General features: G+C 45.5%; 1 protein-coding gene across 1 annotated transcript in view; it reads right to left on the bottom strand.

Annotated features, from left to right (window-relative positions):
• The window catches only part of aadat (aminoadipate aminotransferase), an 88,914-nt gene that overhangs the window by 2,849 nt on the left and 59,071 nt on the right, over window positions 1-26,994 (bottom strand). Inside the window, exons 11-14 of the mRNA XM_043703414.2 lie at window positions 21,312-21,373; window positions 9,022-9,086; window positions 4,320-4,426; window positions 939-1,040 (exon numbers count right to left, since the gene is read on the bottom strand). Of these exons, the coding sequence (XP_043559349.2) occupies window positions 939-1,040; window positions 4,320-4,426; window positions 9,022-9,086; window positions 21,312-21,373 (336 nt within the window). The remainder of the gene's footprint in view (window positions 1-938; window positions 1,041-4,319; window positions 4,427-9,021; window positions 9,087-21,311; window positions 21,374-26,994) is intronic.

The raw sequence follows: 26,994 nt of genomic DNA, 5'->3' as shown, positions 1-26,994 counted from the left end.
ACAGCCCGAGAGCCCAAATCACCTCTCAGACTCTACAGAGTGAAGGTAAGTGTGTAAGATAAATGGGTGAGGGAGTAAACTAGCAGGTGGGTGAAGGGTGGTGTTGGAAATATGTGAGTGGCAGAGTGCCAAGTGGGTGGGTGAGGAGGCAGGCCGCCAGGTGGGTAGGTGAGGAGGCAAAGTGGCAGGTGGGTAGGTGATGGGGCAGAGTGGCAGGTGGGTAGGTGAGGAGGCAGGGTACTAGGTGGTGGGTGAGAAGGCAGAGTGGCAGGTGGGTGAATGAGGAAGCAGGGTGCAGTTGTGTCAGGGTTAGAAGGCAGAGTGCCAGGTGGGTGGGTGAGGAGGCAGTGCCAGGTGGGTAGCTGATGAGGCAGAGTAACAGCTGGGTGAGGAGGCAGGGTGCTAGGTGGGTGGGTGAGAAGGCAGAGTGCCTGGTGGGTGGGTGAGGAGGCAGGGTGCCAGGTGGGTGGGTGAGGAGGCAGGATGCCAGGTGGGTGGGTAAGGAGGCAGATGTACCCTCGTCCATTCCTTTATCTTGCGTGTAATTACCTATTTCCTTTTAGAAGTGTTGATAAGCCCTCTTTAACAGCAGCTTCTACGGCTGCAATCATTGACACTTGGGAGGGCAAGGACAACAGACATGTGCAAACACGGCCATCTGCAAGTTCCCCTCTCAGCGATACACCATCCAGACTTCAACCCACACTACCGTTCCCTCAGCCAACTCAAAATCCTGGGAGTCCCTTTCCACACACCTTGTGGGTATCTATCCCCACCACTCTAAGTAATTATAGCTGGTCAAGAAGGTAGCTCACCACCACCATCTCCAGGGCAGTTAGGGATGGGCAGTGCCAGCCCAACATGTGATGCCCACATCCTGTGAAGGTGAGGAAGAGACTTGATTAAATCAGTGAATTAATAATAAAAAAAGCATTTACCTCGTCCATTTCTTCAGGGCTGGAAATGGAGAAAGCAGCTCGGAGATACGAACATGGTGCTGAACTGTCAGTCATGAACACTCGACCAGGCACAAGCAGTACCTGAGGAGAGGCAGACAAACCCAGTTTCAGCAGGAGTCACTTTCTGATGCATTCAAAATACGATGGACCAAGGTTAAGAAAGGAGGCAGACGGTGAAAGGAATAAGCAGGGGATCTTGCCTTGCTCACAGTCTGAGTGAAGGATAACTCCAGCAGGCCCACAGAGGGTTAATTCACTGGAGACTAGATTTCCCCCTCCACCTGTGTTGAAGACACCCAACCCTCAATCTCTGAGCATTGGCGGCCAGTCTGATTGGCCAGGATCACTGCTGGCTCAGCAGCGCCAGTGGCAACAGTGGACAGGACAGGAACTACAAGGCGCATCCCTCTAAAGCCCTTCAGGTCCCAGAGATCAGGACAGTGAAGGCATGAGCAGGAGATCTTCCAGCACGGTGTGGAGGGGTCCCATCAGCAAGTAGGGAAAGGGTGAGTGGAAGTCTCGATGGAGCGGCTGGATTGGCATTTGTAGGGAAGTGTCTGTAGGGCGCAGACCTTGGTGAATGGGATTTGGATTAGGAGTGAGGATGTCAGGTATGGACACAAGGCTCTTGAGAAAGAGGCCGACCTAGCCTCCCACTCAAAGCTGGAATGAGGTGACCTGTTGACTTTCCCACCCTCGCCTGTCCCCTGCTCCTGAAGATGCCTGGGGCAGTCCAGAACCAGGGCCCACATTCTAAGGACGTGGGTGAGCTCATTTCAGGCCTTTGTTACTCCTCCAACATCTGCTCTCTTTGTAACAATAAGCTGCCTCTGGACGCCTGCTGGGTCTCATGTCCCATTTGGTAAATGTCAAATGTAAATTTCTCATGAGGAGATGAAGAGAAATTGTATTACACAGAGAATGGGGAGCCTGGGGAATTCTCTCCCAAGAAAGCCAAAACATTGAATGTTTTAAAGGAGTTAGATATAGTTCTTAGAGATAAAGGGGTCAAAGGGTGGGAGGAGAAAGCAAGAACCTGACTTTGATGATCAGCCATGATCATCTTGAATGGTGGAGCAGGCTTGAAGGGCTGAATGGCCTACTCCTGTTCCCATTTTCCATGTTTCTATACAGCCTTACAATTGAGGCAGTTCTGCAGTGACAGACCACTGATGGGACCTTGGCTGGGCTTGGGGTGGCCAGGCCGGTGTAGGCTTTGCCCTTTTGTGTTAAATAGCAGATAGGGTGTGGGCTAGCAGGAGGGTCCCAGGAAGGGCATTCAAGGAATTATCCTGACCCCGCCACCCCCTCACCTGGACTGGGACATCCAGCCTAGAATCAAATGTTCAAGGGCACCCCAACTGATTAGAAATAGGAACTGGGTCCAAAGGTAGGAAGAGAGTTCAGGATGAGGGATTTTGATAGAAAATCGGTAAACATTGCATCTAAAGTGGCTGTATGCCACTCACGTGACAGAAACTGCACCTCATGAGTGCTTTTCAGGTAAAAGGTTCTGCATTTCAAGGAGCTTAGCCCAATGGCCTTGAAGACATTCTGATCCCTTATCACGAGGGAGACACTGAACTGAACATGACTGTCACGTAAACAAGTGTTAGTCCCTTGTGGAGATGCCAATGGGACATCTGCTTGAGACCTTTTTCTGGATGTCCGCTCTATATCGTGTTCCTTTTGTCAAGTCAGAAGAAAGGGCCATGAATCCTTGATTTGCTAAAATGTATCTTCAAGTGGCGATCGGAGTGGTGGGTGCGTGGGGATTGGGCAAGGGAGATGTGTAGGGGCAGGAAGTTCGCAAGGGTGTTCTTCCTGGATCCTCAATACTACGTAGGCCACATTCTTCTCCTCCTCCTGATCTCTTTAAAACAACAAGCTGCCTCTGGAAACGTGTTAAGGGCCACGTGGGAACAATCTTTAGGCCTTCAATGTAGGATGAGGGTGAGGAGGAAGGAGTGAGGGAGACGGGAGTGAAGATGATGGGAAGGCGGTGAAGAAAAAGAGATGAAGGGGTGTGAAGGCTAAAGAGGCGGGGACAGTATCTTAATTAAATAAAAATACATGGAGGAATTTTATTATTTAATTGAATACCTAGAGCACATAAAGAGAGCTGGGGCATGATGGATAACAGGTAGAAGCAGACATGATAATGCTGAATTCTCTGCATTATAAATATATTATCAAAATGAATTAATGGCTAATTTTTATCCTCTACTGACTGACTTGGGATTGAATTAAAAGGGTAAAGGGGGGGCAGGGTGAAAAAGAGGGGAACGTGAAATGGAGAGGAGAGGGAGATCGAAGAAGAGAAAATGAAGAGCAAAAGCAAGGTTATCTAAGATTATAAAGGGACCTTGATTGATTGGGTCAATGGGCTGAAAATTGGCAGATGGAGTTTAATTTGGATAAATGCAAGGTATTACATTTTGGTAAAACAAACAAAAGCAGGTCTTATACAGTTAATGATTGGGCCCTGGGCAGCTTTGTCGAACAGGTAGGCTTCAGAGTTCAGGTACATCATACTTTGAAAATTGTGTCACAAGCAGACAGGGTGGTTAAGAAGGCATTTAGCACGCTTGCCTTTTATTACTCAGACCTGTGAATACAGGAGTTGGGACATAGTGTTGAGGTTGTACAGGACATTGGTGATGTCACTTTTAGAGAACTGTGTGCAGTTCTGGTTGCCCTACTACAGGAAGAATATCATTAAATTGACAAGGGTTTAGAAAAGATTTACCAGAATGTTGCCAGGATCGGACGGTTTGAGTTATAAGGAGAGGCTGGAAAGACTAGGCCTTTCTTCACTGGAGTCAAGATTAGAGTGGTGCTGGAAAAACACAGCAGGTCAGGCAGCACCCAAGGAGCAGGAAAATTGCGTTTCGGGCAAAGGCCCTTCTTCAGGAACCTTTCTTCAATGGAACATACGAGGTTGAGGGGTGACCTTATAGAGGCTAATAAAATAATGAGGGGCATATATAATGTGAATAGAAAAGGTCTTTTCCCCAGGGTGGGGATCTTCAAAACTAAGGGGCATATTTTGAGAGGAGAAAGATTTAAAAGGGATATGAGGGGCAACTTTTTAACAGAGGGTGATGTGTATATGGAATGAGCTACCAGAGGAAGTGGCAGTTGCAACATTTAAAAGACGTTTAGACAGGTACATGAATAGGAAAGGTTTGGAGGGACGTGGGCCAAGTGCAGGCAAATGGGAGTGGTTTGGGAAACCTGGTTGGTATGGATGAGTTGGAATGAAGGGTCTGTTTCCGTACCACATGATCTATCACTCAAAGTTTCCATCAGATCGATGCATGTTGCCAGGGGAATTGCCTTCAACAGTTTGTACACTACCTCTTTTTCTATGGCTTTCTCCGAGATGAGTTGTTGCGTGTCTGGGATTTTGTTCAGCTTCATCCAGAAGAACATGCCTGCACTGGGGACCTGCCAATCAGCTACATCTTGAAGGAACACAAGCATTACAGAGAAAAAATCATTCAATATTCACCAAAGCGAATGCCATAAACTTGCATCAAACTGTTACCTTGGCTCGGAGAACTAAAAACAAAATGAATGGAAAGATAGGAAGGAAGATAGAGTGGCACAGTGGCTCAGTGGTTAGCACTGCTGCCTCATAGCACCAGAGACCTGGGTTGGATTCCAGCATCAGCTGAATGCCTGTGTGGAGTTTGCACATTCTCCCCACGCCTGTGAAGATTTCCTCTGGGTGCTCCAGTTTCCCTCCACAGTCCAAAGATATGCAGTTTAGGTGAATTGGCCATGCTAAATTGCCCGTAGTGTTCAGGGATGTGGAGGTTAAGTGCACTAGTCAGAGGAAATATAGAGTAGTAGGGGAGGGAAGGGCAGTGGGTCTGGGTGGGATACTCTTCAGAGGGTCAGTGTGGACTTGTTGGGCCAAATGGCCTGTTTCCACACTATAGGGATTCTATGAAGACAGGAAAAAGTGTGATTTGCATGGTTCACCTCTTCAATCACTGAAGAGAATAAATTAGTAGATATGGAACAATGTGTTGAGAAAATCATTCCTGTTCTATGGAGAGGGGAATCTTTAGTCATGTCTTCACAGGAAGACAAGAAATAAGAGCAAATGTTGAGCCGGTTTTCCCATTTAGTATGCTAATTGATGATCTTGGATTTCGACTCCATTTTCCCACCCACTCGCTCTAGCTTTGGATTCTCGGACAGACTGGAAATCAATGCCGGTCTTCCTAGTATTCAACAATGGAACATCCACTGGTAGAGAACTTCAAAGGTTTTGAAGGTTTTGAAAGGAGACATTTCTCCTCACCCAAGTTTCTAAATGATCAACCTCTTGTCCTGAGATGTGCCCAAATGCTCCACATTTCCCAGCCAGGGGAAGCATGGGACAAAATTATTAATTTATAATTATCTTTAAACGGGGGAGAAAAGAGAAATAATAGTTGAGATGAGAGTTTTCTTCGGAATTTAGTCTGACGATGAGACAGGTCAAGCAATCGGATCTGAAAACAAAAAAATGCTGGAAATCACAGGCAATATCCATAGAGAGCGACAGAGTCAAGATAACTCTTAACATACATAGAACATTACAGCGCAGTACAGGCCTTTCGGCCCTCGATGTTGCGCTGCCCTGTCATACTAATCTGAAGCCCATCCCACCTACACTATCCCATGTACATCCAAATGCCTGTCCAATAACGACTTAAATGCACTTAAACTTGGCAAATTTATTACTGATGCAGGCAAAGCATTCCATACTCTTACTACTCTCTGAGTAAAGAAACTACCTCTGACATCTGTCTTATACCTATCTCCCCTCACTTTAAAATTGTGTCCCCTCGTGTTTGCCGTTCCCATACTTGGAAAAAGGCTCTCCCTGTCCACCCTATCTAACCCTCTGATTATCTTGTATGTCTCTATTAAGTCACCTCTCAACCTTCTTCTCTATAACGAGAACAGCCTCAAGGCCCTCAGCCTTTCCTCGTAAGACATTCCTTCCATACCAGGCAATATCCTAGTAAATCTCCTCCTTTCCAAAGCTTCCACATCCTTCTTATAATGCGGTGACCAGAACTGTACACAATACTCCAAGTGTGGCCGTACCAGAGCTTTGTACAGCTGCAGCATAACCTCCTGGTTCCGGAACTCAATCCCTCTATTAATAAAGGCCAAAACACTGTATGCCTTCTTAACAACCCTGTCAATCTGGGTGGCAACTTTCAGGGATCTGTGTACATGGACACCGAGATCTCTCTGCTCATCCGCACTCCCAAGAATCTTACCATTAGCCCAGTACTTTGCATTCCGATTACTCCGTCCAAAGTGTATCACCTCACACTTGTCCACATTAAACTCCATTTGCCACCTCTCAGCCCACCTCTACATCCTATCTATGTCTCTCTGCAACCTACATCCTTTGTCACTATCCACAATTCCACCGACCTTAGTGTCGTCCGCAAATTTACTAACCCACCCTTCTAAGCCCTCATCCAGGTCATTTATAAAAATGACGAACAACAGTGGACCCAACACCGACCCTTGTGGTATGCCGCTAGTAACTGGACACCAAGATGAACATGTTCCATCAACTACAACCCTCTGTTTTCTTTCAGCAAGCCAATTACTGATCCAAACTGCTATGTCTCCCACAATCCCATTCCTGTGCATTTTGTATAATAGCCTACTGTGGGGAACATTATCGAAGACCTTGCTGAAATCCATATACACCACATCAATCGTTTACTCTCATCTACCTGTTTGGTCACTGTCAAAAAACTCAATGAGATTCGTTAGGCACGACCTACCCTTCACAAAACCGTGCTGACTGTCCCTGATCAGATTATTCTTTTCTTGATGGTTATAAATCCTATTAGAACTCTTTATTAGAACTGATATAAAGTGTGGAGGGGGCAGCATTTATGCTTTAGTAGGAATTAGGGTTGGAGTACTGGTGGAGACAGAATATTAATAGGTCAGATTAAGTGATTGGAATGGCAGAACACTGGTGTATCTAACTGCCAAACTGGAAAGAATAGACTGGGGTGGGGGGAGGGGAGAGAGGATATGGTGACAGAGAATCTTCAGCACCTTTTTGTTTTCAGTATAGATTCTAGCATCTGCAGTGGTTTGCTCCTATTAATAACTGGACCTTTCAACCTCAGCATGCTGACTGACCATCAGTGTGATTCGCTTTCTAATCTCCTCAATTCTCCACTTACATTGAATGATTACGTGAGACCACAAAACCATGAGATGTCGGAAAAGAAGTAGGCCCTTCAGCCCATCGAGTCTGCCCCACTATACAATAAGATCATGGCTGATCTAATAATTCGCAACTCCACTTTCCTGTCTTTTCCCCACAAACCTTTTGTTGGCCTTCCTGATTCAAAATCTATCTCCACCATGATTATTTTTAATGACCCAGCCGTGACAACTCTCTGCAACAGAGCTCCACAGATTTACAACCGAGTTCACAAATCTAAGACAGAGATGGGGAGAAATTTTTTTCTCTCAGAAGGGGTGTGAGCTCCCCTTCTTGGCCACTGAGGGCTGTCGAGGTTGGGACATTAAGTATATTTGAGGTTGAGATCGATTTTTAATCAGGAAGGGAATCAAGGGTGATGGTTGGAAGTGGAGGGAAAGTGGGGTTGAGGATGATCAGATCCGCCATGATCTCATTGAATGGCAGAGCAGACTCGACGGGCTGAATGGTCTACTGCTGTTCCTATGTCCTACGGCTTCTCTTTTGTTCCAATGCTCCCATCTGCGTTTCCCTGGAGTGGGATCACATAGTGTCCACTGGTACGTGGAACATTCAGTCTTTCTCTAACACAGCAGGCACTGAATGGACAGAAGTTGTTCACTGACATCTGAAACACTTTAATTTATAACTAAGTTCATGGAGATACCCATCAAATGTCAGCAGTTTAATTAACGTTGGAGCATTGGTTCTCCTCTAAGTGAGGGATGTGCACTCTCCCACTTCTGCAAGTGGGAGGACCATAAGAAATAGGAATGGGATTAGGCCATTTGGCCCGTTGAGCCTGCTCTGCCATTCAATAGGATGATGGCTACTCCATCACTCCTGACATTCACTTTCCTGCCTTTTCCCTGGAACTCTTGATTCCCTGAAAGATCTAGAATCTATCTATCTCAGTTTTAAATATATTAATTTGGTGTTTAGTGATCAGTCTAGACATGATGGGCCAAATGGCCTATTTTGATGCTTTATGACTAGATTAGATTAGATTCCCTTCAGGCCCTTTGGCCCAACAAGTTCACACTGACCCTCTGATGAGTAACCCACCCAGACCCATTGCCTACCCTATATTTACCCTTGACTTGGCAATTTAGCATGGCCAATACACCTGACCTGCACATCTTTGGATTGTGGGAGGAAACCGGAGCACCCAGAGGAAACCCACGCAGACACGAGGAGAATGTGCAAACTCCTCACAGACAGTCACCCGAGGCTGGAATTGAACCTGGGTCCCTGGCGCTGTGAGGCAGCAGTGCTAACCACCGAGTCACAGTCCACCCCACACTGCGCCACTGTGCCGCCCCCATCTATGACTCTGCTCCCACAGCTCTCTATTGGCAAGGAGTCCCAAAAACTCACAACCCTCTTAGAGAAGCATTTACCCTGATAAGCCCTTTAAGAATTCAATATGTTTCATGGAATCATACAATCCTTATAGTGTGGAAGCAGGCCATTCGGCCAACTCAGTCCACACCACCCCTCTGAAGAGCATCCCACCCAGACCCCTCCTTGTAACCCTGCATTTCCCACCCAACCTACACATCTCTTTTTCCACTGATGATCACCTCTCATCCTTTTCAACTCCAGTGAGTAGGTTAGCCTTTGCTCATCAGGCAATCCCTCCAGCGGTTACTGGGTGATAGGTCCAGTTTAAAAAGATTACACTGTTTGTTTGGATCTAACCCTGAATTTTATGCTGACTATACTTGGTGAAGCATTTCCTCTATGCTACAAGGAGCTGTGTTAATGTTCATTCCATTTTTTTTAAACAATGATAGTTTAATTTGCCAGCATTACCTTTAAGCCATCTTTCTGCAGACTTATGCATGGCATCTCGCTGCGTTCTGTAAAACTGCACCACCCTGTCATAAATTGAATGGAAAAGAAGAAATTCAAAACCTGTTGGCATTTGCTGTCCAGTTCTTCCTTTGCTAGAAGCAACATCAATTCATGTGCTCTCAGGATAAAGGAACATGTCTGAGGATTTGCATCTGTTTTTCCTTTTGAACAGAAGCGTGCGGAGAAAGCATTTCCCGGTGCATTCGCCATAGCAATGCCCAACCAATAAGACTGGATAATGCCAACCACTCAGTATGTTTTTCTTCATGGAGTCTGATTTGTTGCTCCTTTTGAAATTTGGCATTCTTGCATCTGTCCTGAGGATTGCAGAATGGAAAGCTTTCACAGTGTGTCTCTTTCTTTAACAATACTAACACAGCTCCTCATTCAAGTCTTTTAAAACAATGCATAATTCTGGTTGCAATGATTTTGAATAAATCTCAGGTTGATTATTCCGTCTGTGATCTTGAATGCAATTGACAATTTGCACCAAATAAGAAGGGATTTTCTGCTGGGGCTCATACACACCAGGACTTGGGATAAACCTGACTCATAGAGAGAGAGAGAGAAAGAGAGAGTGATCGGGCAGAGAGAGTCAGATAGAAAACGAGAGGGACAGAGAGAGAAAGCGACAGGCAGAGAGATGGGAGAGAGAGAGATGGGACAGAGAGAGAGGGACAGAGAGAGGTGGGACAGATATAGAGAGAGATGGGACAGTGAGAGAGAGGGATAGACAGAGAGCAGGACAGACAGAGAGATGGGACAGACAGAGAGAGAGATGGGACAGTGAGAGACAGGGACAGAGAGAGATGAGACAGAGAGAGATTGGACAGAGAGAGAGAGAGACACACAGTGGGTGTGAGATGGAACAGAGAGAGAGAGGGACAGAGTTAAACAGACAGAGAAAGATCGGGAAAGAGAAATGGGGAGAGAGAGGGATAGTGAAAGAGGGGCATAGCAAGAGAGAGAGGGATAGGGACAGAGAAGAATAAAGACAGAGAGATTGAAATGCTGAAGGAATCAGGTGGAGTGGAAGAAAAGCTAGCCAGGCTTCTGAAAGCAGAGATTGAAGGAAATTGGCAAAAGTAGCAACGAGTGGTTAGGATCAGAACACAGCGTCTGACATTCTGTTGGAGGCAGGTTCAATCGAGATCGTCTCTGGTGATTTGGATGACTATCTGAAAAGGAAGACTGTGCAGGGCTGTGCGGTGAGGTTGATCGAATGGCTCCAGGTGGACTGACCATTCAGAGGGCTAGCATAGAGATATAGGCTGAATGGCCTTCTCCTACACTATAACCAATCTGAAATCTCCAAGTCTAATTTCACCCCAGTCAATCTGGACTGGGTTTCACCCAGGGCATGAGCAAAAAATGAACCTTATTAATCTTATCTCCTAAAGATCATGCTCTTAAAAATGTTCTGACCACACCTTCCAAATTCACGTTCACTTCCATCTGGAAGATACATGGGAGCACCAACACCTGCAAGTTCCCCTCCAAGCCACTCACCATCCTAACTTGGAGATATATCACGGTTTCTTCATTGCCATTGGCTCAAAATTCTGCAATTCCCTCCTTAGTTTGAGAAGGCAGCTCGCTACCACCATCTCAAGGGCAACTAGGGATGGGCCCAGCCAGTGACACCCATGTCTCATGAATGAATAAAGAAAGAGTGTATATTTTGGACCTGAAGAAGGGTTATACCTGAAACGTTGACTTCTCCATCTCCTGATGCTGCCTGGTTTGCTGTGTTCTCTCAGTCTCCTGTGTGTCTACTTTAGATTCCAGCATTTGGAGTTTTTTTTTGTCTCTAATATAGGTCTCAGCCAGCTTAAAATTAGATGTGTCTCCAGACAACAGCCCTACTTTAAGTTATCATCAGCGGCAACCCACTTGCCTCCCTGTCCAATGTCGGCACCTGATTATTCAACAATGTCTAGTTACACATCAGGATGGTCATGTTCCTTGGCTTTATGATCAGCCAGCATTCATCTCCTGAGTACACAACACTGAAAACAAAAATGAGAAAAAGAGAGCCAGACATATATTCAGAGAGAGAGTGATAGAGAAAGAGAGAGAGAGAGATTGACAGAGAAAGAGAGAGAGAAAGACAGACAGAGGAGAAAAAGAGAGATAGTGACAGAGAAAGACACATACTGACAGAGAGAGAGAGGAGAAAAAAGATGCAGAGAGAGAGAAATTGATAGAGAACGACACAGAGGGACAGAGAGAGAGAGACAGAGAAGGAGAAAGAGCGAGAGAGAGAAAGAGTGAGACAGAGAGAGATGGAAAGAGAGAAACACAGAGAGAAAAAGACAGCCACATAGATAGAGAGAACAGTTGTGTTTGAGAGAGAAAGAGAGAGAGAGACAGAGAAAGCAAATGAACAAAGAGAGAGAATACAAAAGAAAAGATAGGAGAGAGAAGGGAAACAGTCTGGAAGGAGAGAAAGCACGAGATGGTGGTTGAGGGACTGTGAGAGAATGAGAGCAAAAGCAAGGTAGTGCAAACGGTAGAAAAATTAAGGCTGTCTCTAGATGTCCATCCTGTGTGTATTTCCTCAGGGTGGGGCAACTGGTTTGGGTTTTACCCTGCAGAAAAGCCACCCACTTCTCCCACCTGCTCACTTATACAGTGACCCCTGCAGACAGACCATAAGACCATGAGACATAGGAGCAGAAATTAGGCCATTCTGCCCATCGAGTCTGCTCCATCATTCAATCGTGGATAAATTTCTTAACCCTATGCTCCTAATTTCTCCCCGTAACCCTTGATCACCTTGGCAATCAAGAATCTATCTCTGTCTTAAATATACTCAATACCCTGGCCTCCATAGCCTTCTATGGCAGTGAATTCCATAGATTCACCACTCTCTGGCTGAAGAAGTTTCCAGTTATCTCTGTTCTAAAAGGTCTTCCCTTTACTCTAAGCCTGTGCCCTAATCTCTCTTACCAATGGAAACATCTTCCCAACATCCACGCTGTCCAGACCATTCAGTATTCTGTAATTTTCTATTAGATCCCCCCTATCCTTCTAAACTCCATCCAGTATAGACCCAGAGTCCTCAAACGTTCCTCGTACATTAAGCTTTTCATTCCTGGGACCATTCTTGTGAACCTCCTCTGAACATGCTCCAGGGTCAGTACATCCTTCCCGAGACTTGGGGCCCAAAACTGTACACCATACTCCAAATGTGATCTGACCAGAGCCTTATAGAGCCTCAGAAGTACACCCCCTGCTTTTGTATTTAAGTCCTGTCAAAATAAATGGCGTCATTGCATTTACTTTCCTAATTACTCACTCAAGGTAAACCTGTAAGTTTACCTTGAGAGAATCCTGGATTAGGATGTCCAAGTCTCTTTGCACTTCAGACTTCTGAATTTTCTCCCCATTTAGAAAATAGTCCACACTGCTATTCCTCATATCAAAGTGCATGACTTCACAATTTCCCACATTGTACTCCATCTGTCACTTCTTTGCCCACTCTCCTAAGCTGTCCTAATCCTTCTGCAGCCTCCCTGCCTCCTCAATGCTACCTGTCCCTCTACCTATCTTTGTATCATCTGCAAACTTAGCCAGAATGCCCTCAGTTCCTTCATCTAGATCGTTAATGTATAAAGTGAAAAGTTGTAGTTCCAACACTGAGCGTTGCGAAACACCACTTGTCACAGGCTGACATCCTGAGAAGGACCCTTTTATCCCCACTCTCTGCTTTCTGTCAGACAGCCAGGCTTCTATCCATGCTGGTACCTTGCCTCTGACACCATGGGCCCTTATCTTGTTCAGCAACCTCCTGAGCAGCACTTTGTCAAACAGGCATGACACCCTCCAATAATAAGTCCCAATACAGATTCTTTCCCTTAACCAATCTCTTAGTTCAGGAGAAGGGTGCAAAAGCAAGTTCTCTTCTTTAAAGCAAGATTATTAGCTGCTGAAGGAGCCTTACCTCAGACCTCACCAACCAGATTCCATGGTCCTTACCATAGTAACAGCTGTCGGTGAGTAGCTTTGCGTTCGGGCTTTTGCTGCACCAGCAACATGGGATGGTGAGGTTCTTCAGTAACCTACAGTTACCCTACAGACACCCTACAGTTTCAGGATTTGACCCAGCTTCAGTGAATGATGCAGTTCAAGGCTGGACGGTGAGTAGCTCAGAGGCGATCTTATGAGAGGCAGCTTTTAAAAATATACTCTTTCATGGAATCTGAGCTCAGTCAGCAATCATTGCCTGCCCCTAGTTGCCCATGAGAAAGTGGTGGTGAGCTGCCTTCTTGAACATGAACAGGAAATAGTTTGTGACAAGCCAAATGCAGGCAGATGGGACTAGTCTGATTTGGGAATTCTGGTCAGCATGGACAAAAAGGACCGAAGGGTCTGTTGCTGTGCTGTCTGATTCTGTCCATGTAGCGTAGATGTACCCACAGTGCTGTAAAGAAGGGAGTTTCCATACATCTACTACTCTTCAGCTTCTAGATGGAAGAATTCTCGGGTTTGGAAAATTCTGATGAAGTGGGTTTGGCAGGTTCACAGAATCATAAAAACGCTGGCTATTTAGCCCATCACCTCCATCCTGGCTCTCGAGCAAGCATTCTGATTCAGTTCCATTCTCCTGCCTTTGCCCCATGATCCTTGCACATTATTTGAAAAGAAGCAAGTATTCAATGTCCCTCCCTAATGTCTCAATTGAATGCACCTCCACCACATTTCCAGTCAGTGCACTCCACACCCCAACCACTCATTGTGCAGAAACATTATTTCCTCTTCTCATGTTTGCAATTCATTTTAATTTTCTCTTGTTGCTGCAGCACACTGGTCAAGCCATATTTGGGATGTCTTGTTTTAATAATCATTTCCAATGAAGACTATCGCCACTTCCATTAAAGTAGTGACTCCTCAACCACAGAGAACTTCATTCAGCTCTTCTGACTTTTAGAGTCATAGAGATGTATAGCATGGAAACAGACCCTTCGGTCCAACCTGTGCATGCTGACCAGATATCCCAACCCAATCTAGTCCCACCTGCCAGCACCCGGCCCATAACCCTCCAAACCCTTCCTATTCATATACCCATCCAAATGCCTCTTAAATGTTGCAATTGTACCAGCCTTCACCACATCCTCTGGCAGCTCATTCCATACACGTACCACCCTCTGCGTGAAAAAGTTGCCCCTTAGGTCTCTTTTATATCTTTCCCCTCTCACCCTAAGCCTATGTCCTGTAGTTCTGGACTCCACGACCCCAGGGAAAAGACTGTCTATTTATCCTATCCATGCCCCTCATAATTTTGTAAACCTCTATAAGGTCACCCCTCAGCCTCCAACACTCCAGGGAAAACAGCCCCAGCCTGTTCAGCCTCTCCCTATAGCTCAAACACTCCAACCCTGGCAACATCCTTGTAAATCTTTTCTGAAGCCTTTCAAGTTTCACAACATCTTTCCAATTGGAAGGAGACCAGAATTGCATGCAATATTCCAACAGTGGCCTAACTAATGTCCTGTGCAGCTGCAACATGACCTCCCAACTCCTGTACTCAATACTCTGACCTATAAAGGAAAGCATACCAAACACCTTCTTCACTATTCTAACTACCCGCGCCTCCATTTTCAAGGAGCTATGAACCTGCACTCCAAGGTCTCTTTGTTCAGCAACACTCCTGAGGACCTTACCATTAAGTGTATTAGTCCTGCTAAGATTTGCTTTCCCAAAATGCAGCACCTCGCATTTACTTGAATTAAACTCCATCTGCCACTTAGAACATAGAACATAGAACATAGAACAATACAGCACAGAACAGGCCCTTCGGCCCACGATGTTGTGCCGAACTTCTAACCTAGATTAAGTACCCATCCATGTACCTATCCAAATGCCGCTTAAAGGTCGCCAATGATTCCGACTCCACCACTCCCACGGGCAGCGCATTCCATGCCCCCACCACTCTCTGGGTAAAGAACCCACCCCTGACATCTCCCCTATACCTTCCACCCTTCACCTTAAATTTATGTCCCCTTGTAACACTCTGTTGTACCTGGGGAAAAAAGTTTCTGACTGTCTACTCTATCTATTCCTCTGATCATCTTATAAACCTCTATCAAGTCACCCCTCATCCTTCGCCGTTCCAACGAGAAAAGGCCGAGAACTCTCAACCTATCCTCGTACGACTTCCTCTCCATTCCAGGCAACATCCTGGTAAATCTTCTCTGCACCCTCTCCAAAGCTTCCACATCTTTCCTATAGTGAGGCGACCAGAACTGCACACAGTACTCCAACTGTGGCCTAACCAAAGTCCTGTACAGCTGCAACATCACTTCACGACTCTTGAATTCAATCCCTCTGCTAATGAACGATAATACTCCATAGGCCTTCTTACAAACTCTATCCACCTGAGTGGCAACCTTCAAAGATCTATGTACATAGACCCCAAGATCCCTCTGTTCCTCCACCTGACTAAGAACCCTACCATTAACCCTGTATTCCGCATTCTTATTTGTTCTTCCAAAATGGACAACCTCACACTTGGCAGGGTTGAACTCCATCTGCCACTCCTCAGCCCAGCTCTGCATCATATCTAAGTCCCTCTGCAGCCGACAACAGCCCTCCTCACTGTCCACAACTCCACCTATCTTCGTATCATCTGCAAATTTACTGACCCACCCTTCGACTCCCTCATCTAAGTCATTAATAAAAATTACAAACAGCAGAGGACCCAGAACTGATCCCTGCGGAACTCCACTTGTAACTGGGCTCCAGGCTGAGTATTTACCATCTACCACCACTCTCTGCCTTCGACCGGTTAGCCAGTTTTCTATCCAATTGGCCAAATTTCCCTCTATCCCATGCCTCCTGACTTTCCGCATAAGCCTACCATGGGGAACCTTATCAAATGCCTTACTAAAATCCATGTACACTACATCCACTGCTCTTCCCTCATCCACATGCTTGGTCACCTCCTCGAAGAATTCAATAAGACTTGTAAGGCAAGACCTACCCTTCACAAATCCATGCTGGCTGTCCCTAATCAAGCAGTGTCTTTCCAGATACTCATAAATCCTATCCCTCAGTACCCTTTCCATTACTTTGCCTACCACAGAAGTAAGACTAACAGGCCTGTAATTCCCGGGGTTATCCCTATTCCCTTTTTTGAACAGGGGCACAACATTCGCTACTCTCCAGTCCCCTGGTACCACCCCCTTTGCCAGTGAAGACGAGAAGATCATTGCCAACGGTACTGCAATTTCCTCTCTTGCTTCCCACATAATCCTAGGATATATCCCGTCAGGCCCGGGGGACTTGTCTATCCTCAAGTTGTTCAAAATGTCCAACACATCTTCCTTTCTAACAGGTATCTCTTCTAGCTTACCAGTCCATTTCACACTCTCCTCTTCTACAATACGGTCCCTCTCGTTCGTAAATACTGAAGAGAAGTACTTGTTCAAGACCTCTCCTATCTCTTCCGACTCAATACACAGTCTCCCACTACTGTCCTTGATCGGACCTACCCTCGTTCTCGTCATTCTCTGGTTTCTCACATACGCATAAAATGCCTTGGGGTTATCCTTGATCCTATCCGCCAACGATTTTTCATGCCCTCTCTTAGCTCTCCTAATCCCTTTCTTCAGGTCCCTTCTGGCTATCCTGTATCCCTCCACTGCTCTGTCTGAATCCTGTTTCCTCAACCTTATGTAAGCCTCCTTCTTCCTCTTTACCAGACATTCAACCTCTCTCGTCAACCAAGGCTCCTTCACACGACCATTTCTTTCCTGCCTGATAGGTACATACATATCATGGACACGTCGTATCTGCTCTTTGAAAAAGTTCCACATTTCCACCACATCCTTCCCTGACAGCCTATGCTCCCAACGTATGCTCCTCAAATCCTGCCTTACAGCATCGTAATTTCCCTTCCCCCAATTATAAAATCTACCTTGTTGTGCGCACCTATCTCTCTCCATAACCAAGGTGAAAGTCACAGAATTGTGGTCACCATCACCAAAATGTTCACCCACTAACAAGCCCACCACTTGTCCCGGTTCATTACCGAGTACCAAATCCAATATGGCCTCCCCTCTGGTTGGACAATCTACATACTGCGTTAGAAAAGCTTCCTGGACACACTGCACAAACACCGCCCCATCCAATCTACTTGATCTAAAGAGCTTCCAATCAATATTTGGGAAGTTGAAGTCGCCCATGACTACGACCCTGTGGCTTCTGCACCTTTCCAAAATCTGTTTCCCAATCTGTTTCTCCACATCTCTGCTGCTATTGGGGGGCCTATAGTAAACACCCAACAAGGTGACTGCACCTTTCCTATTTCTGACTTCAGCCCATACTACCTCCAGAGGCAGATCCCCCTCGAACTTCCTTTCTGCAGCCGTTATACCATTTCTAATTAGCAATGCCACCCCCCCTCTTTTTTTCCCACCCTCCCTAATCTTACTGAAACACCTGTAACCAGGAACCTCCAACAGCCATTCCTGTCCCACATCTATCCACGTTTCCGTGATGGCCACAACATCGTAGTCCCAGGTACCGATCCACGCCTTAAGTTCACCCACCTTATTTCTGATACTCCTTGCGTTGATGTATACGCACTTGAGCCCATCTCTGTGTCTGCTAGTAGTCCCTGTCAGTGCTACCTTCTCCACAGCCCCCCTACAGTCTTGGGCATCCTGACGAACAGCTAACCTACTTGCTGGACTACAAGTCCGGATCCCATCCCCCTGCCAAATTAGTTTAAACCCCCCCGAAGAGTGCTAGCAAACCTACCCCCCAGGATATTGGTGCCCTTCTGGTTCAGGTGCAACCCGTCCTGTTTGTACAGGTCCCACCTTCCCCAGAATGCAGTCCAATTGTCCAAATATCTGAAGCCCTCCCTCCTACACCAGCCTTGCAGCCACGTGTTCAACTGCACTCTCTCCCTATTCTTTGCCTCACTGTCACGTGGCACCGGCAACAACCCAGAGATGACGACTCTGTCTGTCCTAGCTTTTAGCTTCCAGCCTAACTCCTTGAGCTCTTGAATGACCTCCCCACCCCTCTTCCTACCTATGTCGTTGGTGCCAATGTGCACCACGACTTCTGGCTGCACACCCTCCCCCTTAAGGATTCTGAAGACACGGTCTGAGACGTCTCGGACCCTAGCACCCGGGAGGCAACAAACCATCCGTGAGTCTCGCCCATGTCCACAGAACCGCCTGTCCGTCCCTCTAACTAGAGAGTCCCCTATAACTAGCGCTCTCCTCCTCTCCCCTTTTCCCTTCTGAGTCTCAGAGCCACAGACCCCTTCACTGCAGCTTACACCTGCAACGCTGTCCCCCCCAACAGTTTCCAAAGCTGTATATTTATTTTTTAGGGGAACGACCACAGGGGAACCCTGCACTGCCTGCTTCTTCCCCTTCCCACCTCTAACTGTTACCCAGCTACCTCTGTTCTCCGGCGTAACTATGTCCCTGTAGCTTCTATCAATCACCCTCTCAGCCTCTCGAATAATCCTCAGTTCATCCAACTCCAGTTCCAGTTCCCTAACTCGTTCGGTGAGGATCAGGATCTGACTGCATTTCCTGCAGACGAAGTCGGCAGGAGTATCGGTGGTCACCCCTGCCTCAAACATCCTGCAGGAGGAACATTTCACCGCCTGCGCTGCCATGACTGTACACTTTCTCCAAAAACAAGAACACTGAGTCAATAACACTGAGTCACTTACCTGTGGACTTTAAAGTTAGGTTAGAGGAGGCCCTACGGAAGTAGGACCTGGGGTCTAGAACACACCCACTCAAATACTAATCGCTTACCTTCCCGCCCAGCTATGCGCTCCAACCTCACTTCCGCTGCTCCCACTCAAATGACCGTTGGTGATTAAAGGGTGAGTATTTATACTCACAGTTCTCCTTCCCGGCTGCCCCTCTGTTTGCCGTCACTTCCTCAGCTGCTCCCGCTCTTTTTGTGAAGAGAGAATAAAAAACACCGCTGCCCGCTACAGGTAAGTAATTTTGAAACAAACTGTTTTACCTTAGCTGTAGTCTCCCGAGTTCGCCTTTACTCGGCCGCTGCTCCCACTCAAAAAAAAAAAGATCTTTTTGGTCCAGATCTTTTTGTAATCTGAGGTAACCCTCTTCGCTGTCCACTACACCTTCAATTTTGGTGTCATCTGCAAACTTACTAACTGTACCTCTTATGCTCGCATCCAAATCATTTATGTAAATGACAAAAATGTAGAGGACCCAGCACCGATCCTTGTGGCACTCCATTGGTCACAGGCCTCCAGTCTGAAAAACAACCCTCCACCACCACCCTCTGTCTTCTATCTTTGAGCCAGTTCTGTATCCAAATGGCTAGTTCTCCCTGTATTCCATGAGATCTAACCTTGTTAATCAGTCTCCCATGGGGAACCTTTTCGAATGCCTTACTGAAGTCCATATAGATCACATCTACTGCTCTGTTCTCATCAATCTTCTTTGTTACTTCTTCAAAAAACTCAATCAAGTTTGTGAGACATGATTTCCCACGCACAAAGCTATGTTGACTATCCCTAATCAGTCCTTGCCGTTCCAAATACATGTACATCCTGTCCCTCAGGATTCCCTCCAACAACTTGCCCACCACTGAGGTCAGGCTCACCGGTCTATAGTTCCCTGGCTTGCCTTTACCCCCCTTCTTAAACAGTGGCACCACGTTTACCAACCTCCAGTCTTCCGGCACCTCACCTGTGACTATCGATGATACAAATATCTCAGCAAGAGGCTCAGCAATCACTTCTCTAGCTTCCCACAGAGTTCTCGGGCACACCTGATCAGGTCCTGGGGATTTATCCACCTTTACCCATTTCAATACACCCAGCACTTCCTCCTCTGTAATCTGGACATTTTGCAAGATGTCACCATCTATTTCCCTACAGTCTATATCTTCCATATCCTTTTCCACAGTAAATACTGATGCAAAAGATTCATTTAGTATCTCCCTCATTTTCTGTGGCTTTCACATGAGGCCAACATGTGCAAAATATCTTGGGACTGAGTGGCTTGTGAGTCCATTTCTGAGAGTAGTAAAGAATCGACCATATTGCTGTGGGATTGCAGTCACCTGTCGGTCAGACCAGGTAAGGATGGTAGATTTCCCTCCCTAAAGGGCAATACCGAACAAAAATGTTTTTTTCCCCGACAACCTATTCGTGGTCATTATGAGACTGGATTTCCAGATTTTTATTGGATGCAAATTCCACCATCTGTCCATAGCAGGATTCGAACCCAGGAAACATGACCTGGGTCTCTGGAGTAACAGACCAGCAATAATATCACTATGCCATCACCTCTCCATTTGATGGGATACAAACCTATCTCATGGGAACATTAACCTGAGGTTCTAGATTACTAGTGCAGTGGCATTAGCACTACACCACCACATTTATATGGGTTGGCTTTAATCTGTATCATACTCTGAATTCAAATCCATCTGTAACAGGTTTTCTCTTTATTTACTGTATCAAAACTATTCATGATTTTGGAAATCTCAGTCAATTCCACTCTTAAAATCTTTACCTGCTCCAAAACAAGCAATTTTTGCTTTATAATCTGGAAGAATGTTCAATCAAATATAATTATTAATAGCGGTATACAACAACAGGGGGGTAATGTTGAACTTATGTAAGATATTTGTTAGGCCCCCACTGGAATATTGTGTATAGTAATAGGTGTCATATTATAGGAAGGATGTGAACATGCTGGAGAGAGTGCAGAAACAATTTATGAGAATTGTTTCAGGAATGAGAAACTTCAGTGGTGAGGAGAGACTGAAGAAGTCGGGACTGTTCTCCCTGGAGAGAAGAAGCCCAAGAGGAGATTCGATAGAGGTTTTCCAAATCACGAGTGGGGCTGCATTGAGTTGGTGAGGAGAAATTGTACCTGCTTGTAAAAGGAACAAGGAGAAAGCATAGCTTGAAAATGATGTGCAAAAATGGCGGAGGAACGCAGTGCCTGGAAATGTGGTGGAGACAGGTACAATTGAGACATCCAGAGTGGCTCTGGGTGCTTAGTTGGATAGAAAATAATGTATAAGGGTTTGGGGAAAAGGCAGGAGATTGGCAGCATATAATGATGCTTGTCTAAAGAGTTGGTAGAGATATGATGGGCCAAATGGCTTCCTAATGCGACATAACATTCTGTGATAAAGCTTCAGGATAATTCACTGCTCCATATCCCCTGACTTAGAGAGTGACAGAAAGAAAGGGAAAAATGTTATGCTGTAATTTTTACCTGTCGACATGTTTCAAGAAGCCGTCTTGTCCCCACTGTTTCAGTAGCTGTGCAACCATGAGCTAGAAATGGAAGAGACATTCACTGTACACACTTTGTTAAATTCAAACAAAAAGCAATATCTGAAGTTGAACACAATCCTTGAATTCTTTCTTTATTATTAGGGTTTGAGGACCCTCATCAACTTTTACAGATGCACTTTTGAAAGCATTCCATCCGGGTGCATAATGGCCTGGTACAGTAATTGCTCTGCCCAGGACTGTAAGAAACTACAGAAGGTGGTGTGCATAGCCCAGACCATTACGGAAGCCAACCTCCCATCCATTGCCTCGATTTACATTTCTCATTGCTGCAGAAAGGCTACCAACATCACCAAAGATCCTTCCCACCCCGGTTATAACCTCTTCCATCCTCTTCAGATACAGACCTTGAACACATGCACCAATAGGTTCAAGAACAGCTTCTTCCCTGCTGTTATTCAACTATGAATGGACCGTCCAACTTCAAACAATGTTGATCCCGCTTTGTCTCCTGTGCAGCTGTAACCTTGAATTCCTCTCTCTGTTTAACCATGTTATGATCTGTATGTCCTTGTATGCTATTATCTGCCTTTACTGCTCGCAAACCAAAACTTTTCTTAGGTACGTGTGACTGCAACAAATCAATTCAAATCAAAATCAAAGTTTTACAAGCCCATCCACTTCTGGCAAACTTTGGTTAGAAATTCAAAGCTGATAAAATATAACCAATGGAGCGTTGTCTGAAGAAAGTGGTCTCAGGACGAACAACCCTACTGGGGCAGGAGGTAGGCCAAGAGTAGGAGCACATACATGCTGGCTTTAAGCAAAAAAATGGTGTGGGATGATACTAGAGCAAAACATGACTTAAATGAAAGCAATGTAACCTTGCTATTATATCTGGACCTGGGGATGGGCAACTGAGTACACTTCTGCACCATCAAATTCCAAATCCCAACATCACTTATTCCCAAGCTTCTCCCAGAATCCCTCAGTCACACCCTTGTTACCTTTGACTAGACTATTCCAATGTATGAGGTGACCTCTCATAGGTTACCCTCCGAAAACTAGGTATTGTTGTTCTTTATTCTTTCAAAGGTCAGGAGTGTCACTGGCTAGGCTGCATTTATTGCCTGGTTCAAGTTGCCCTAAAATTAAGTGGCTTGCTCGGGGTCGTTGCACAGGGCATTCGAAAGTCAACAACATTGGCTGTGGGTCTGGAGACACATATAGGCTGGACCGGGTAAGAATGGCAGCTTTCTTCCCGAAAGACAATCGCAAACCAGATCGTATTAAATAATAAAACACAATTAATGACAGCTTCATAGTCACCAACACGGAGTCTTTACATCCCAGATTTTGTTAACTGAATATGAGTGTGCCACTGGCTTGGCCAACATTCATTTCCCATCTTGACAGTTGACCACTTTGCTGCAAGTCTGGAGTCATATGTAGGCCAGGCCAAGTAAGGACAGCAGATTACTTCCCTAAAAGACATTAGTGAACCCAATGGAGCTTTATCACAATGATTTCATGGTCAACATTAGACTCTTAATTGCAGATTTTTATTGAATTCAAATTCCACCATCTGCCATGCTTGGATTTGAACCCAGGTTCCCAGGCCCCTATAGATTAATAGTCCAGTGATAAAACCATTAGGTCATCATCTCCCCTTAAATTCCACTAGCTGCTGGTGGGATTTGAACTTGTAATCTTTGGATTACAGTACAGAGCCATCACCACTGCTCCATTATCCTTCCTACCTGCCAGCTCCCCCAGAGATACTCTGCTACACACAACCTAACAGATTCCCTTTCACCTATTCCCAGTGTTCACTGACCTATACTTGCTCCTGGTTAATCAATTCTTGGATTGTAAATATATCATGTTGGTTTTCAAATCCCTCCATGTCTTCTCATCTCTTCAATCTCCTACAGTTGCACAACCCATTGAGACCTCTGCACACCACTAACTCCTACCATTTATATTAACTCACTGGCTGTAGGTGTCACTGCTGGACTAGTGTTTATTTCCCATCCTCATCTGCCCTTGGGAAGGTAGTGGTGAGCTTCCTTCTTACAGCTACCTGATGAAGGAGTAGCGCTCAGAGAGCTAGTGCTTCCAAATAAACCTGTTGGACTATAACCTGGTGTTGTGTGATTTAACTTCTTGAACTGCTGCAGTCCATTTGGTGTAGCTACCTCCAAAATGCCATTAGGGAAAGAATTCAATGATAATAATGGGTCAAGTTAAGATTAGGTTCAAGGTATTGAAACAACCAAAGAAAATTGAAGAGCTTAAGATTTTCACCTTCTTCAAAAAGAAAGAACATGGATTAATTATTTTTATTGGTTCACATGATATTGGCATTGCTGGCTGATGTAATATATATTGACTTTCACTAGTTGCCTTGGAGAAAGTCCTAGTGGGCTTCATTCTACAGATCATTTGACATAGGGTCACCCATAATAATGTTAGGAAGAGAGTTCGAGGAGTTTGACCCAGTGACAGTGAAGGAACAGTGACAAAGAAAGGGAACTTGCAGGCAGTGGTCTCTTAAGAGGAACCATTTGATTATGCTTAGTCCAACAATGGTGGTTCTACTTAAAGAGGCTCCAAACTCTTCAACTCTCTCTGTCCCACCTTTGCCATTTTAAGCCCACCTTAAGACCTACTTTTCCAGCCAATCTTCCAGTCCTCTGTCTTAGAATCTCATTGGTACCAGATTTGGGCCTCAACTGGGACCTTGGGTTCCTATCACACTACAGGTGACCACCATTGCACTATACACACACACAGACACTCCTACACACACACACACATACACATATAGTGCCTTGGGACACCTTATTATATTAAAGTTGCTATATAAATGTACATATTGTTGTACTTCTGGTGGGAAATGTGAGTGTCAATTGGGAGAGCTGATTTGATTCTTCAGCCTTGATGCCTGCTTCTTTTTAGAAAGCTGATTAAGTATTTGACCTTCACCTTCAGACACTGGAAAGATTCCAAATGTACTTATTTAGCTGATTCAACTTTTCCAGGAGAGGCCTAGTCACAGAGCCATGTTGACATTCTTGCTGATAAATGACTTAAATGCTTAGCTCCTAATTATATCACAAATTCAACAAAGAGGTGTGACATAATTCCGTCATTTTACCCCATGTGTCCTACAGTTCAAAGAGCCTTGCATTTAGTCAGTCTGCATAAAAACAGCAATGAAATAGTAACCTAGAGTCATAGATTAACACAGCATTTGGCCCTTCAGCGCAAACTGGTCCATGCTGTCCATGGCGCCCATTCAGTTCCTTCCAATTGCCCGCATTTGGTCTATATCCCTCTAAACCCTTCCCATCCATGTACCTATCCAAATGTTTTTTAAATGTTGTTATTTTACCTGCCTCAACCACTTTCCTCAGCGAAAGTGGGTACTGCAGATGCTGGAGATTAGAGTCAAGATTAGAGTGGTGCTGGAAAAGCACAGCAGGTCAGGCAGCATCCAAGGAGCAGGAAAGTCGACGTTTCAGGCAAAAGCCCTTCATCAGGAATGAGGTTGGCAGCCTCCAGGGTGGAGAGATAAATGGGAGGGGGTTGGGGCTGGGGTGGGAGGGAAGGTAGTTGAGAGTGCAATAGGTGGATGGAAGTGGGGGTAAAGGTGATAGGTCAGAGAGGAGGGTGGAGTAGATAGGTGGGAAGGAAGATTGACAGGTGGGACAGGTCATGAGGACAGGGCTGAGCTGTAAGGTTGGAACTGGGGTAAGATGGGGGGAGGGGAACTGAGGAAGCTGACAATCTTCCCTTCCACCTATCTACACCACCCTCCTCTCCGACCTATCACCTTTAACCCCACCTCCATCCACCTATCACACTCTCAGCTACCTTACCCCCAGTCCCGCACCACTCCCATTTATCTCTCCACCCTCGAGGCTCCCAGCCTGAAATGTCGACTTTCCTGATCCTCGGATGCTGCCTGACCTGCTGTGCTTTTCCAGCACCACACTCTCAACTCTTGATCCCCAGCATCTGCAGTCCTCAATTTCTACTCAACCACTTTCTCTGGCAACCTGTTCCTTATACACGCCACTCTCTGCATGAAGAAGTTGCCCCTCAGGTCCTTCTTAAATCTTTCCCCCTCACACCTTAAACCTATGCCCTGTAATTTTCAATCCCCTATTCCTGGAAAAAGGCTATATGTATTCATCCTATCTCTCCCTCTCATGGTTTTATAGACCTCAATAAGGTCATGCTTCATTCTCCTACATTCCAAGGAATAAATTCCTATCCTGGCTAACGTCTCCCTGAGTTATAGGCCTGGCAACATCTTCGTAAATCTTCTTTGCACTCTTTCCAGTTTAGTCATGTCTTTCCTTTTAGCAATGTTTGAGAAGATTTGTAGCCCAGGCTGATGATAAATCTGTAAGTCAGCTCGCTGAGTTTGAAGGTCTGTTTTCAGATGTTTCGTCACCATGACTAGGAAACATCATCAGTGAGAGGCTCTGGTGAAGTGCTGGTGGCAGGTCCCGCCTCTCTATTTATAGGTCTTGGTTTCGTAAGGTGTGTGATGTCACTTCCAGTTATTTTTTTCCAAGGGAAGGTAGACTGGATCTAAATCGATGTGTTTACTGATGGAATTCTGGTTAGAATGCCATGCCTCTAAGAATTCTCGTGCGTGTCTTTGTTTCACCTGTCCTCGGATGTGTGTGTTGTCCCAGTCAAAGTGGTGTCCTTCTTTGTCTGTATGCATGGAAACTAATGAGAGTGGATCGTGTCTTTTGGTGGCCAGTTGGTGTTCATGTATCCTGGTGGCAGGTTTCCTGCTAGTTTGTCGAATGTAGTGTTTTTTTACAGCTTTTGCAATGGTATCTTGCAAATGATGTTAGTTTTGCTGGTGGTATCTAATGGATCCTTTAGGTTCATTAGTCGCTGTTTAAGTGTGTTGGTAGGTTTGTGGGCTACCATGATGCCAAGGGGTCTGCGTAGTCTTTCCTGTCACAAGGTGACCAAAACTGTATACAATACTCCAAGTGCGGCCTCACCAATGATTTATATAACTGCAACATAACGCCCCAACTCCTACACTCAATGTCTTGACCGATAAAATGCCTTCTTCATCCCATTGTCTACCTGTGACACTGCTTTCAAAGAACTATGTACTTGTATTCCTAGGTCCCCCTGTTCCACAACACTCCTCAGGACCTTACCATTTACTTTCCAAGTCCTACCTTGGTTTGACTTTCCAAAATGCAACCCCCCACACTTATCTGTAATGAATGACATTTGCTAATCCTCAGTCCACTTACCCATTTGATCAAAATCTCCTAATTTTTGATAAGCTTCCTCACTATCAACATTACCTCCTAATTTTGTATCATCCGCAAACTTACTAATCATGCCTTGTACATTCACATCCAGATCATTTATGTATATAACAAATAACAAAGGTCAAACAAACCTCAGGGTTAAAGACTGGGCTATGCAATATATAGTAATTAATGAAAGAAACTGAGAAGGGAGAGATGAGCCAAATGGTAAGGTCCAGTAACCAAGGTTTGTCTTCATAGAATCCCTATAGTATGGAAGCAGGCCCACTGAGCCCACACCAATCCTCTGAAGAGCATCCTACCACACCCACCAATACCCCTGTAACCCTGCATTTCCCATCA

Source organism: Chiloscyllium plagiosum, unplaced genomic scaffold, assembly GCF_037043375.1.
Source record: "Chiloscyllium plagiosum isolate Xiang-an unplaced genomic scaffold, Cpla_swu_hap1 HiC_scaffold_2, whole genome shotgun sequence".
NCBI lineage: Eukaryota > Metazoa > Chordata > Chondrichthyes > Orectolobiformes > Hemiscylliidae > Chiloscyllium > Chiloscyllium plagiosum.
Note: the sequence above shows the minus strand (reverse complement) of the source record. Positions and strands in the feature narration are given on the sequence as shown.